At 43.2% G+C, this 13808-nt stretch overlaps 1 protein-coding gene across 1 annotated transcript; it reads left to right on the top strand.

The window, feature by feature from the left end:
• Positions 1 to 2249: 2249 nt before the first annotated feature.
• Positions 2250 to 3178, top strand: LOC112873129 (transcription factor bHLH19-like). Its single transcript, XM_025936150.1, has 2 exons — positions 2250 to 2678; positions 2798 to 3178. The coding sequence occupies exons 1-2, from the start codon at positions 2250 to 2252 to the stop codon at positions 3176 to 3178; spliced, it is 810 nt and encodes a 269-aa protein (XP_025791935.1).
• Positions 3179 to 13808: the final 10630 nt, after the last annotated feature.

Genomic DNA, 13808 nt, shown 5'->3' with positions numbered 1-13808 from the left:
GAGATCAGCTCTGCAAGTGCAAGGCACTCCACATCGATCTTTCAAAATATGTAGTTTCAAAAAGAATTATAAATGTTTATATATTCTGCTTTTTTCGTGGTATCATATATTAATTCGATGTTACAGATACACTATAGCAAAATTAGCGATAAAAAACCATGGTTCTAAGATCATGTTATCATCCAAAATTATAAATATTTTTGACCTGATGGAGTGTATACAACTCAGAAGTGTGTTGCACCTCGCAATTTGCCTACCCGACCCTAGCTTCTCAGAAACAAGGTAGCTAGGGGGCATGGGGCAAGAGATCGATATCCAAGCTAGACGTGCTGGCGAAAGGTGGGGCAGGTTGATCTGACACCTAATAACAGCTGAATTCCCAAGTAATTAACCAAGTTGGCTATATATGTACTGTGTGCCAGGCATTAGTTCTGTGTGGTGCACATTCACTGAACACTTAGCTATCTATAGCTGCTGCCTCCTGCCTACTATGTTTGTAAGATATATAGATCACAATCTAGATAATAGGTTACATATATTCATGATGATGTACTGGCTAGCTTGTGTCTAGAACTTTAGATAGAGAAGACAATTCAGAGATTATCTGGATCCATCAGTATGCATGCACATGCACTCGCAGGTGGCCATCATGCATGCCAGCATTGGAATCGGTAGATCAGCCATGGGCCCATGGCATAAGTGAGCAGAGTTTCGATACATTGCAGATAGACAGAGAGCTGCTGCCTGTTTTGCCTCAAACTGTGGGTGCAATGACACAAACTGCCTGGACTAGCTACTAGTGTGTACTAATAAATCTGCTGCCAGGTTGGCAACATAATGCATGTAATTTAGAGTAGTAGTCAAACAAGTTAGCACTTTAACATGGTGTGCTGGAACTATTACGAATACAAGGAAAAAGAGACTATTAGCAGTCACATGCTGAGTGGCTGGGTGCTCTCTGGGCGTCTACACCAAGAAAGTCTCAGGTGGGATTCGCCGGCACACACGTGTTGCCCACGATTGCCCCTGATTCTCTTCGTCAACCTGAGGCTAGCTACTGGACACATCATGTACGTCACATAGCTAGAGCTTAGGAATCCTGGAGTGTACTGAGAGTGTTACTGGTTCGAGAAGAGTCGATTTATCCACTAGCTAAATCCTTTATTGCCGGAGCTGCTGCATGGGAAACCTGGAATTGACAGGAAGTTGGTAGCAAGTAGTAGTAAGTACCTCCTTCATGTTGTGCTGGAAGTCTTCTTCATACATATACGCATGAGAAAGGGAGTGGAAGGCTGCCTAATTTCTCATACACAAACACAGTCCAAGTTGGGAGTTGTTGTAGTGAAGAAAAGTACATCAACAGGGGCGTCCTGTTGAAGGATTGAAAACAACATAAGCTTTGACTAGCACATCCCCACATGCACATGCAGGGGTACCAATAATAAGGTGAGAGGGAAGTCAACTCGGAACAAGACAAGAATCTAACCAAAATACTTTTGCAGAGAGCTAAACACACTGGCAAGCTTCAGATATATCAGAATTTCACATGTAATGCACTGTTTTCGTGGATGATTGATAAAAACATGTAATGCAACAGTTGAAATACATTCTGGAGCGTGGCTCAGAGAATATATCCTCAACTGGGTTTCAGTAATTTACACGCCACGAACCCTAGCTAATAAGTACCTAACTACCCTATCTCTAGTTTAGTTGTTTAAGGATAGCACATCTAAGACGCATCACGAGTCATACATTCATCATGCACGTACCTATAAGAAACCTTGCAAGCTCTGATCAACACAGCACAAATCCAGCATCAATCAGGTATGCAGAGCAAAGTCGGCCTCAAAGTTCAAGTGAATGCTAGTACTTAATTTGATTCCTCAATTTTCTTTTCTTCCCTGAAATTGCTCCTCTTCTTCTTGGAATGTCTGTTTATGTGCTTTGTCAAAAAAAAAAGTAAGTCTTTGCATCAAATAACCTGCTTTCTCCGGTGCTGACTTTTCGATAGTCTTGATCCGGTTTATATTGCACTTTGAGTCTATCTACTGAGATGGAGTCTTCGGCCAGTCAATGGCTGGCAGAACTGGTAAGCCCCAGAGCCTCAAATGAAGCATCCATTTTCACTGCGCATTTCATCCATAACGTTTTTATGCAGATGATATTTGCAGCGCCTTGTACTTTAGCAGCTGAAACATAATGTTTTTTCAAAACAAAATTGGTCATAGGAGAACGATGATGTTGGAGGGATGGAGTTCATCGACCCACTCAGCATGCAGCAGCTCGCGGAATCCCTCGCCAACGAGCTCTGGAACGAGCCTCCTCAAGAGCAGCAACAAGAACAACATGATCAACCTCGGCAATGCATCCCATCGCCGACAGGCTTCTCGTTGTTGGGCAATCTCAACCTCATCAACAATGCCGACGGCAGCTGTCCAATTGTTGTCGGTGCAGGCGGCAGCGACAACGACATGTTTTCCTTCACTGCCGGCTCGCCAGTCGCCACCGGCAGCACCGTTGGGAAATGCTGTTCATCATCGACGACGGAGAAGAAATGCAGCGGCGGCCGGAAGCCGAGCTCGAGCGTGAAGGAGCACGTCATCGCCGAGAGGAAACGGCGGGAGAAGATGCACCACCAGTTCGCAACGCTCGCGTCCATCATTCCCGACATCACCAAGGTGAGCCAGTTATCAGCTACCTAATTAATCTCTGACGGCGATAGCAATTAGCAATGACATATACTCCAACACAAGATGACTAATGCCGTCAGGGATTGGCTGTTTAATTTCACTGACAGACAGACAAGGTGTCTGTCTTGGGCAGCACCATCGAGTACCTGCACTACCTGAGGAACAGGCTCAAGACATTGCAAGAGACGAAGCACCAACACAGCAGCAGCAGAACCGCTGAGTCACCCACCACGTTGAACGCACGATGCTGCATTGCCTCCGAGGATGAAGGTGCGGCGAGCCCCAAGATCGAGGCGGACGTGCAGGGGACGACGGTTCTTCTGAGGGTGGTGTGCCGGGAGAAGAAGGGGGTGCTGATCATGGTGCTCGCGGAGCTGGAGAAACACCGCCTGTCCATCATCAACACTAACGTTGTGCCGTTTGCCGAGTCATCACTGAACATCACCATCACGGCACAGGTACCTTGTGCCCTCTGTCCAAAAGTATGAGGTCTGCATGCACTTTGAAAGAGTGAAATTAAAATTTTGTAACATTTGACCAACAATTGGGTTAACTACACATGATACACTCCTTTTATTTCTACCTTAATACAACCATACACTACTCTCCTACTACTTAGACCCCCCTTTGGTAGAGCTTCACGTGGCTCCGGCTCCACCACTATAGCATAGAGGAGCTACAGCCGGTGGAGCTTCCTTGTGGCCTTGTGAGGGGTAGCAACCAGGACGAATCAAAAGATAACCCGCTCCTACAAATGGAGTGTGATTACTGTAGCATTCGATCTGCCTCTAGAAAAACATTTTTAGCGACAGGTGATGGCGTCACCTGCCCCTAGAAATGCCACCATTTTCAGGGACAGGTGATGGCGTCACCCACCCCTAGAAATGCATTTATAGGGGCGGGTATAAATGGTTCCATGCAAAAATATTCACAACTTTTTCATACGGTATCGGATAAAGTTGAACTTTATATTATAGAGGTTGACGAGATCTAAAACTTTGTAGTTGATAACGTTTTCATTTAAGGTCATTTAGTAGTCCAAAAAATTATTATAAGTTTTATATAGTATCTCATACAACTCAAGTCATACTTTGAGATTTCCACAATTTTAATCTTTATATACAGTAAAATATACTTTATATATTTTTTTATCTATAATTCACAATAACCATAGTGTAGAAGTTTCACCTTTTTTAATTTATTTTGCTATATGTAAAGATTTAAATGAATTTTCGGAAAAAAATAGAAAAATATTTTTAGGGGCGGGTAATGGCGTCACCCGCCCATAAGAATGAATTTTTAGGGGTGGGTGATGGTATAACGCGCTCTAGCAATCAATTTTAGAGTAAATATAAAAGAATAACAAACCTATAGAGTCACGAGTGACTGTGTAGTGTGGTGGAGAGGAGGGTACGCGCGAGGCTGGAGGTAAGCGGTTCGAACTCTAATTTACGCAAGTGTGCATATTTCATCAAAAAAATTATACCTCGATAGTAGAGGTGGTGGTGGCTGGTTGGCGGGGATATATTTTTAATTTTTATTTTGCTATTTTTGATTTTTTTCTGATTTTTTCCATATTCTGAACACAAATCGATTTCTAGGGGCGGGTGACGCCGTGACCCGTCCTAGAAATCGATTTTCAGGGGTGGGCGTGTTACCCGCCCCTACAAATAGCTATTTTTAACTGCGTGAAACAGGGACGGGTACCGCACCCGCCCCTAAAAATACTATTTTACCCGCCCCTAAACAAATCTTTTTTTAGTACTTGAGAGAGAAAAACAGCTTCCATATGCTACAGTGGTGAAGCTAGTTTGGATGGACTTTGTTTGGTACAACTCCACCTGGAGCCGTTGATTGAGCCGTTGATGGAGCTGTCGTTGGAGCCCTGCCTATTCAAGAAAAAAGGGCTAAGTTTGGTCAAAACGGACTTAAGATGAAGGGTAATATATAATACCAATATAATGGATCTATATTGCGCATTCACAACTTTCGAAGAGAAGGTGTGGTACAATAGTTAAGTAGTAAGTTATTTCCTTAGGTCACGAATGGTTAATGTTTTGATGTTATATGAAGTCAATTATTCTAAATTTACTACAGTTTAATTTTTTATGTTTGAGTTTGAATATACATACATACATATGAAGAGTGATACAAGTAATATTCTTAGTACAATGAATATTCTCATTCAAAATGAGATATTAGCTAATTTTGATACTAAGTAGGGGCCTTGTCTAGAATAATGTATAAATAATTTAATTTGACTTTGTATGGATGGTCAATTAATGATGTTTTTCTTCTCTTATTTCTTCCTTACCATGCAGATTGAAGACGGATCTTCTACCATAGTTGAACTTGTGAATAACTTAAATTCTGCTCTCAAAAGGTTTTAGGTTGCAATTCCAGTAGAAAAAATTAACATTTGTACGTACAAATTAATGGAAGTGTTAAAAAACAGTTGACTAGTGAATCAGTTCTATTTGTTAAGGGAAAAAGTGCCTCATATTTGTTCTCGCAATAAATGGAGCCAATATATAGCTTGCAGCTTTGTACATTGACAGTCATTTGGTTGTACTTCCTCCTTTCATGAAAAATGACGTTAGGACAAGATGACCATCCGTGAAAATTTGCATTAATCATCTTGTCTTAACATCATGTTTTTATGACTCAAGGCAGTAGTAAACTTGGTTAAATGAGCTGATACTACTATTGTAACACAGAACTACACTCTGACTCCGTCCTTGCGCTTCAATTATGTTGGTAACTTTGGTTGCTACGTATTCCAGGTAAGGCGTTTTAGTTTTGTCGTAACTCAATCTTCTTAGCGAAAAACACACCAGCATCTACAATATCAAATTAGTTTCATTAAACCTGTCATACAATATGTCTTGATAGTACATCTATTTAACATTATAGATTTTAATATATTTTTCTATAACTTGACCAAATTAGAGAAGTTTAACTTACCATGAAACTAAAATGTCTTATTTCTTAAAACGAAGGAAGTATTTGTTAATTGACTAGAAAATTATGGGAACGCCCATTGGTGGTTGACCACTACTTAACCAAGTAGTGCGCATCCTTGTATTAAGAGCAAACCATCTCCTGCTAGCTACTTCCTGTATTATTTGATTTATATAAGTATATGTAGATCAGTAGACCTTCTTTATTTCATTATTTGAAGCTTAGATTCTTGTCCCACAACTTCTTTCCCCCTCTAACCATGTACTATGGCCTTTGGGCAACTCCAATGGAATTCTAGAATCAAAGCCCCAGCCCCCTATTCCTCCAGATAGGAGTCTCTCATCCATATTACATCCTCCTATTACTTTGTGCACTCCAACCCAACTCTCATATTTACCTTCCTACATTTCACTTGTCTATTTTATTGATTTATCTTTTTCTGCCTTGTTGCTTATCGTTTCAAGTTGGTTTGAACTTTACGCTATTGGCCTATAAGCCCAAGAGTGAGTGAGTGAGAGGCTGCTCTCTCTCCTGCTCACGCACCATGGACGATACACGTAGTAGCTTGAGCCGGGCACTGGTACACAAAGATGACCAGGGCCAAGGATAGCCATAATAGGCCAAAATTGGTCGTGCGGGACACGAGGACTCCATAGGTGGCCAAACACTAGCACAATAGATGGATTTGAGGCAAAGGGCGGCAGAGGTAATGGTACCGGATCGACGAGACCTGGCCATACGGGTGAGGGCGTGAGGCGCCGTGGGGGCAGTGGCACGTGGTGGTCAGGCTGAGATGCTGCACGTGGGCAGCAAGCGGCGGACGTGCTGCTACTGTAGAAGGTGCTCGAGCTGATTTTTTAATCTTTTTATATTAATATTTTAAAAATAACACGTCGCGGATTTTATTTCCACGACATGACCCTTTTGATCACACCGGGCCGAGTGCGCGGCAGGTCAACGCTGTCGCGCCGCTGTATGTGCCGGCAGCCCTGCCACGCTAGCCAACATGGGGCACGGCAGCCAGCGTGGAGCCGGCTGTGCCCGGGCTTGTCGCGCCATCGTATGTGGCGTTACAAGGCTGCTGCGCCAAGCGGGATGGCGTGACAAGGCCGACTTAACGGTCAGCGCCCAGTCCTCCCCCCACTACCGGAGACGGCGTCTTTGCCGAGAGCCATAAGATTTGCCGAGCACCATTTTTCGGGCACTCGGCAAAGACCCTCTTTGCCGAGTGCAACGCTCGGCAAAATAAAACACTCGTCGAAGAGGTATTTTGCCGAGTGTCCGACACTCGGCAAATAAAAACACTCGGCGAAATGCGTTTTGCCGAGTCTCCAGTACTCGGCAAATAATAACACTCGGCAAAGCACCACTACATATGGACGGCAGCAACCAGCCGTTAGCTTTGCTGAGTGCCCACCGTTAGGCACTCGGCAAAGGTTTATGTTTGCCGAGTGCTTTTCTGTGGTACTCGGCAAAACATATTAATTTTTCCCTTTTTGCCCCCAAACTTTTTGTGTTGTGATCTTATATTATCTTGAACTACATATGCAATTTTGGCTCATTACTTGAAGTGTTTGCTATATTTAACAATTTGTTTCATTTGATTAAATTTCTTAGGATAATTGAAATTTGAACTCCAAGTCATTACAAGAATCGGAAAAAAATGAATCGAAAAATGATATTTATGTCATTGAGCATCTGTTGACACCATATACACGAGAAGACTAGAAATTTTCAATCATCTTGTTCACGAAACATGACGACGAACTTGTGGTCCAGTTGTTTTTTAATTGTATAAAAAGCAAATTTATTCTGAAAATCATGAAACTTGTCGATATGTCATGGTACAATATGGGAAGACTGTGATAAAAATTTAAAAAGGATTCGTGAAAGTTTGTCAGCTACGGTGCATAACACTAGTCGGCTTTCACATGAAATCATGAAACTTAGTTGGATGTGCTCCAGATTGTAAGCATTGTATGTTACAACTTTCACGAAACTTTGTCAAATTTTTATCACAGACTTCCCATGTGATATCATGACATCTCGACAAGTTTCACGAATTTCGGACCACATTTGGTTTTTATGCAATTTAAAAACCGCCGAACCCCAAATTTGTGGCCATGTTTCGCAAACATGATGTTTGAAATTTGAGTTCTGTTCGTGGATAAGGTTCAACAGATGCTCAATAACATGAATACCATTTTTCCATTCATTTTTTCTCATTCTTCCAGTGACTTGTAGTTCAAGTTTCAATTATATAAAGAAATTCACTCAAATGAAATAAATTGATTAAATATAGCAAACACTTCGAGTAATGAACCAAAATTGCATATGTAATTAAAGGTAATGTAGCAACACATAAGAAAAAGTTTGAGTCTAATAAAATAAAAAATTAAAAACGCTTTGTCGAGTGCCAGAACAAGACACTCGGCAAATAAACATTTGCTGAGTGTCCTTTACGGTGGCACTCGGCAAAGATGCACAAAAATTTAAAATTTTAAATGGCAACGGTGTACAAAGGGGGTCTTTGCCGAGTGCCGTGATCCGGCACTCGGCAAAAGGAATTATTTTGATAGTCACATATCGCACACTTAGCACACACCACGCACCCGAAACGCACACGCCGCCCCGTTGCTCAGCCACGCTCCTCGCCGCCACGTCCCGGCCCTCCTCGCCGACGCGGCATGCACACGCCACCCTGCTGCTCAGCCACGCCGCGCCCTGGCCTCCGCGTCCCGGCCGCCGCCTAGCGCGGCGACCTCGCTCCGCCCCCGGCTCCTCCTTGACGCCGTGGCGTCCCGGCCGCCGGCTAGCGCGGCGACTGCCCCCCGGCCCCGGCTCCTCCTCGCCCGTCCACCGGTCCGGCTCCCCTCGCCGGGGACCACCCCGGCCCCGGGAAGCGCCGCCCCGGCCCTCCTGACCCGTCGACTCGGCACCGTCGACTCCTCCCCGGAAGGTGACACACTCCTCATCGCACATTTTCTGCGAGGAGATTTTTCAAGAAAGATAGTATGCCACGAATATTCGTTAAGGGCTAACAGCCATTTTCTGCGAGGACAATGATTGGTTCCATTAAATACCATTTGGTGAACTCAGCTAGTGATCCTGCTTGCTGTTGTGTGGCCTTAACCTATACCACATTTTCCATTAATTATATGGACATATAGCTTTCTACCTACAGGCATGAAGAAAACAAATGGATGATGATCTGTCTTCCAATCTCATGCGAGTCAACTTGCAAGATTGATCACGGGCCCATTTTTTCTTCATTTATCTTGTCTCACACATGCGATCGCTTCTCCTCTTTACAGAATCAATCGGCGGCCTAAAATGACCCTCATATTTCTCCAACTCAGCCGGGTTGGCAGCCTTGATGATGATTTTTGTCACTTATCCTGTTTCTGTAGACTTCTCACATTTTTGTGACATCTCATGATTATATAGACCATATTGTGAGACATGCATATTTGTGAGATATTTGTGGTCTGTAATGATAATATGTTTGTGAACCGATTTGGGATATGTATGTGAATCGATTGTGTTTGTAATATAGATGTGATGTTTGTGATATAGATGTGATGTTGGTGGTCTTTGTGGTGATATATATTTTTGTGATATATATGTGTGGATTAAATAGAAAAAATAAATTAAAATGGGTAATTCTGGTCACTTTGCCTAGTGTTTGCACTCGGCAAAATCTGGTATGAAGAATCTTTGCCGAGTGCCAGAACCCTGGTACTCGGCAAAGGAAGAATCTTTGCCGAGTGCCACAATCTTTGCCGAGTGCCTGCACACTGGCACTCGGCAAAGAGGGAATCTGTGCCGAGTGCCTCGGTTCCGGCACTCGGCAAATCGTTCGTTACGTTCCTCATCTGTCACGGCGCTTAAATTTTGCCGAGTACTAGACAAGGCGCTCAGCAAAGTCTTTGCCGAGTGCCCGATAAAATGCACTCGGCAAAGTCCCTTTGCTACTGTTTTCTGTTCCGTGTGTCCTTTGCCGAGTGCAACACTCGGCAAAGCCTTTGCCGAGTGTTTTTGGAGTTTTGTCGAGTGTTTGTGACACTCGGCAAAGTAGCCGTTTCCTGTAGTGCCCTCCTCCTCCCTCACCTCTTTTCCTTTCTTTCTCCCTGGCCGAGCCCAAGAGCTCCCATCCCCACCCCCACCCCCTCCACCCTCATATCCACCCCAAATCGGCCGATTTGGGGTGGGAAAAGTAGAGAAAATCATTTCCCACTCTTGTTCGAAGGTAATCCCTAAAAAACCTCTCTTTTATTGGTGGACTTGTTAGCTTGTTACATTGATAGGTGACCTAGGGTTAAGATGATAAATTGGAAAAATGTAGTTCTACATGATAGTTTGTAAGTGGAAGTCTTCGTCCTCTTGTAGCAGCCGTTGCTATTTTATCCAGTGGATCGATGGGCCGGATAAGTTTTTTTTAACTCTAGGATCTGGCTGTTCCTGTACAAGAAGTGCAAGAACAAGCCTTACAATGCGTTTAGACGGTGGGCGCCTCCACCACCAAACCCCCCTCCGATGACGGAAGAAGAGAAGCAAGATGCTATCATTATGCGAGTAAAGAATCCTCCCCTATGTCATTGTGGTGTTCGTGCCAAGCTTCAGAGACCAAACATTGGTGTGCCTCCTAAGTTCACACCCTTTTTTTGATGCTTGCTAAAGACACATGTAAGTATAGTGCAATTTGTTGTGTATTTTTTTCATGATGAGGTTGATCATTTTAGTTTATCATAATATGCCATTATGTGTCATGCAGGATGGATGGCCATTATGTGACTTCAATGAGTATATTTATGGTCCTAGATCTCATTGGCTCATGGAAGAGGAAGTGCGAGAGTTTGAGAATGGAAAGAAACCTTGGCCATGTGAGAGTACTCCTAGAGTTTGCTGCAAGTGTGGTATTTTGCCCACGGAATGCGTAGTACCTTCTAACCTAGGCTACGGGTTGCACTGTGGCAATAGCTACGAAGATTATTGGGTGCGTGTTTGACTTCACCTTCTTACCTCTAAATTATTGCACTGCTTCGTGACATATTGACGTGCTTGAATGGTTGGCTCTAAATGATTGGGCAGGAGAGAAGGACTTGTGATTGGGAGTGGTTTGAGGTCGGCGTGACCTAATGTTGGATTTGGACAAATATTCAGAGACTTGGAAGTCTAGAAAAATTGCAGATATAAAAAAGGAGACAAGAAGGGAGTATGAAGTTCCATTACACATTGATTTTTTATTTTTCGCCTTAGCGTTTTTCTTACAGCGCTTGCAGTTATTGCAAAACTTATGGCACTTTGAGCAATAGTTTATAGACTTGTTCTCTTCATAATCACCAGTGCCATCCATATCACCCTTCAGCTGCTTGGTTTTCCTCCTTCCCATTTTGTCCTTAACAAGGTCACTATCGGGAATATAGTCCAAGCCATTGTAGTCAGGCCATTAAGATGGATAAAGGTATGGTTTAAGGCTAGATTCCCAAATCCTCGAAGTGTTGGACCTCTCGTACCACCGGCACAAATAACTTGGTCCCTTATAATTAATGCCTCTACACCTACATGCTGTTATCAGATGAGAGCATGGCATGTGTAATAATTGGGGTAGCATGCATGTGCACTCCCCGGTTCTTAGGTCAACTTTATATATCCTACCTCCATGACTCTCACCACCTATATTGGTTCCACCAGCCCCACGAATACTATATACCATCCTTTCGGGCCCAAAAGCGGTTCCAATTTGATTAACAGATCTTAGTTCAGCAGCCTCAATGTGTTCATGTGCAATTTTATCCAACACTTGGCTGGTTTCAAGGGCAATTCTTGCCTTGTTCCACTTATCCACAAAGTACTCATTGCGTTTCTGAAAGGAGTACATTGGGCATGTACTTTCTTAGGTTTAGCCAATGAACATGTGTGAGGTTGCAAAACTCTTGTGATTCTCCACTTCCCGGTATTCTTCGTGACACGAGACCAAACACGCCAACGGCAACCTTGCTTGCACATGATATCATACCTTAGATTCTTATCCGAATGTACAACAGTGAATGGTCTATGATATCTGATTGCATAATCTGCCAAGAAAAACTGCAATTCTTGAAGAGTGTCGAAGACCATGCCTCTCTCAATTTGCAGATTCTCACTTTTGTTATTGCCCTCCCATGGTACGAATGCAGAATTGCATACGGCCTTGTGGGTCCTGCTAATATCCTTAGCATTAGGCACCGATGGAAGATCAACATCAACTTGCTTCAAAAGCCGCAACTCATTCCACGTGTAAGAATGGAAACCTTCATCATCATTATGTGGTCTAGAGGGGGAGCCATATAAGACATTCTCATCCTCATCCCCTGTATCACTTGGTTCCCATGATATGCCTTCATCCTCTATGTTCTCTTCGCCTTCAACATCACATTCCAAATCACCATCTCCATCTTCAGACCCTAACGATATCTCATCATCGTCTTGATTACATTCCTCATCCTCAAAAATACTATTGTCAAAATCATCGGCAGCAACGGCCAAATCAAAACTAGATTCATTTTGAGGACTATTTGGTGCAAAAATAGGTGTATCATGAAACAAAACTAACTCCTGGGCCATGTTCTCGACCACAAAGGGTGGATGATATTCATATATACGCGATATATCAACAACAACCTCCCAACATACCACATTTGACCGTTCTACCACCTCCTTATATTATTTCCAATGTGACTCCGAATTTAGCTTCATCATTACATAGTGCAGCCTAGCTTTTCCACAATCAAAACAGCCCCTCAATTGAACTTCATCCCGGAGGCAAACAAATTTTAATGTGACACGGCCAACAAGATCTTCGAAGCAAGGAGGGCCATCAAATAATTCTAAGTCTTCACTCATATTCTCAAACTCCCCATTTTCTTTCACACTTCCACCATGAAACAAACAGATTAAATAGTCCATCTACAAAATACAATCACTATAAGCTAGAGTGGTTATTGCTATAATTGCTAAAGATTGTGGGTACTACATCCTCATTTCTTTGATTGTTAAACAATATTCTAACCTTGTGCCTTCATTTTTCTAAGTTTTAGAAAATATATCCCAACTATATATGACAATTAAAATTCAATTTAATCCAAGTGTGTTCAATAAATCTATAGAAGTGTGCATAGGAACATACCATGACAACCTAACTCTCCTTGGAAAAAATCACCATACCATGTATAACTAGAAATCCATTAATAACTACCAAAATTAATACATGCAACTAATTTTACACGTCAAATCCATAGGCAGTACGATTACTATGTCACAAGAAAACATCTAATACAAAGAAACAATCATCTGATTCTATATTATAGCATCTCATGAACCTAACCCTAGGGCACCTATCAAGGCAAAAACCACACAAATTCACGGACGAAATCGAGTTCTTTTGGAGGGATTACCTTCCTTGAAGGTAAGGGATCGATTCCCCCTACTTTCCCACCCCAAATCGGCCGATTTGGGGTGGATGTGGGGCCGCAAGCGGCGGGCGACGCAGGAGAAGCCCCCGTCAGGCAGGAGGAAGGAAGAAAGAAGAGAGTGAGGAGGAGGGGGGAGGCTAGGGCAGGTTATTAAGTCGGGCTTGTTGCACCATTCCGCTTGGCACGACAAGCTTGTCGCGCCGCATGCGATGGCGCGGCAAGCCCAGGCCCAGCAAGCGCCACGCTAGCTGCCGCGCCCCGCATCGGCCCGCATGGTAGGGCTACCGCGCTACATCCAGCGGCGTGATAGCGTTGACCCGCCACGCCGCTCGGCTCGATGTGACCAATAAAATCCACGGTGGATTATTTTTAAAATATTAATAAAAAGGGTTAAAAATAAGAAAAAAATCATGGTTGCTATAGTAGATGGATGAAGGCTTCCAGGAGCTAATACATGTGAGAGCTCAAGCAACCAGCTAGGATGAGGAGCCAATTCCCTCGGTGCCATAAAAATATGCATGGCTTCCCTTAGTGCCATAAAATTTTGTAATATCCCTTCACTACCATTGAATCAAAATTTATCCCTTACTTGCCACATCTGTTACCTTCTGTTATATTTTTAACAGGAAGATAGTGTTTGCTACAAAATCCAAGGGTTGATGTTACCAATTTACTCTCTCTCCATCTTATTCTCAGTTCCTGC

Source organism: Panicum hallii, chromosome 9, assembly GCF_002211085.1.
Source record: "Panicum hallii strain FIL2 chromosome 9, PHallii_v3.1, whole genome shotgun sequence".
Lineage (NCBI taxonomy): Eukaryota > Viridiplantae > Streptophyta > Magnoliopsida > Poales > Poaceae > Panicum > Panicum hallii.
Note: the sequence above shows the minus strand (reverse complement) of the source record. Positions and strands in the feature narration are given on the sequence as shown.

Coding starts and splice junctions, on each gene's coding strand:
- LOC112873129 (XM_025936150.1), top strand. CDS start 2,250: ATGGAGTTCATCGACCCACTCAGCATGCAGCAGCTCGCGGAATCCCTC. Junction 2,679..2,797: donor TCATTCCCGACATCACCAAG/GTGAGCCAGTTA, acceptor TTTCACTGACAG/ACAGACAAGGTGTCTGTCTT.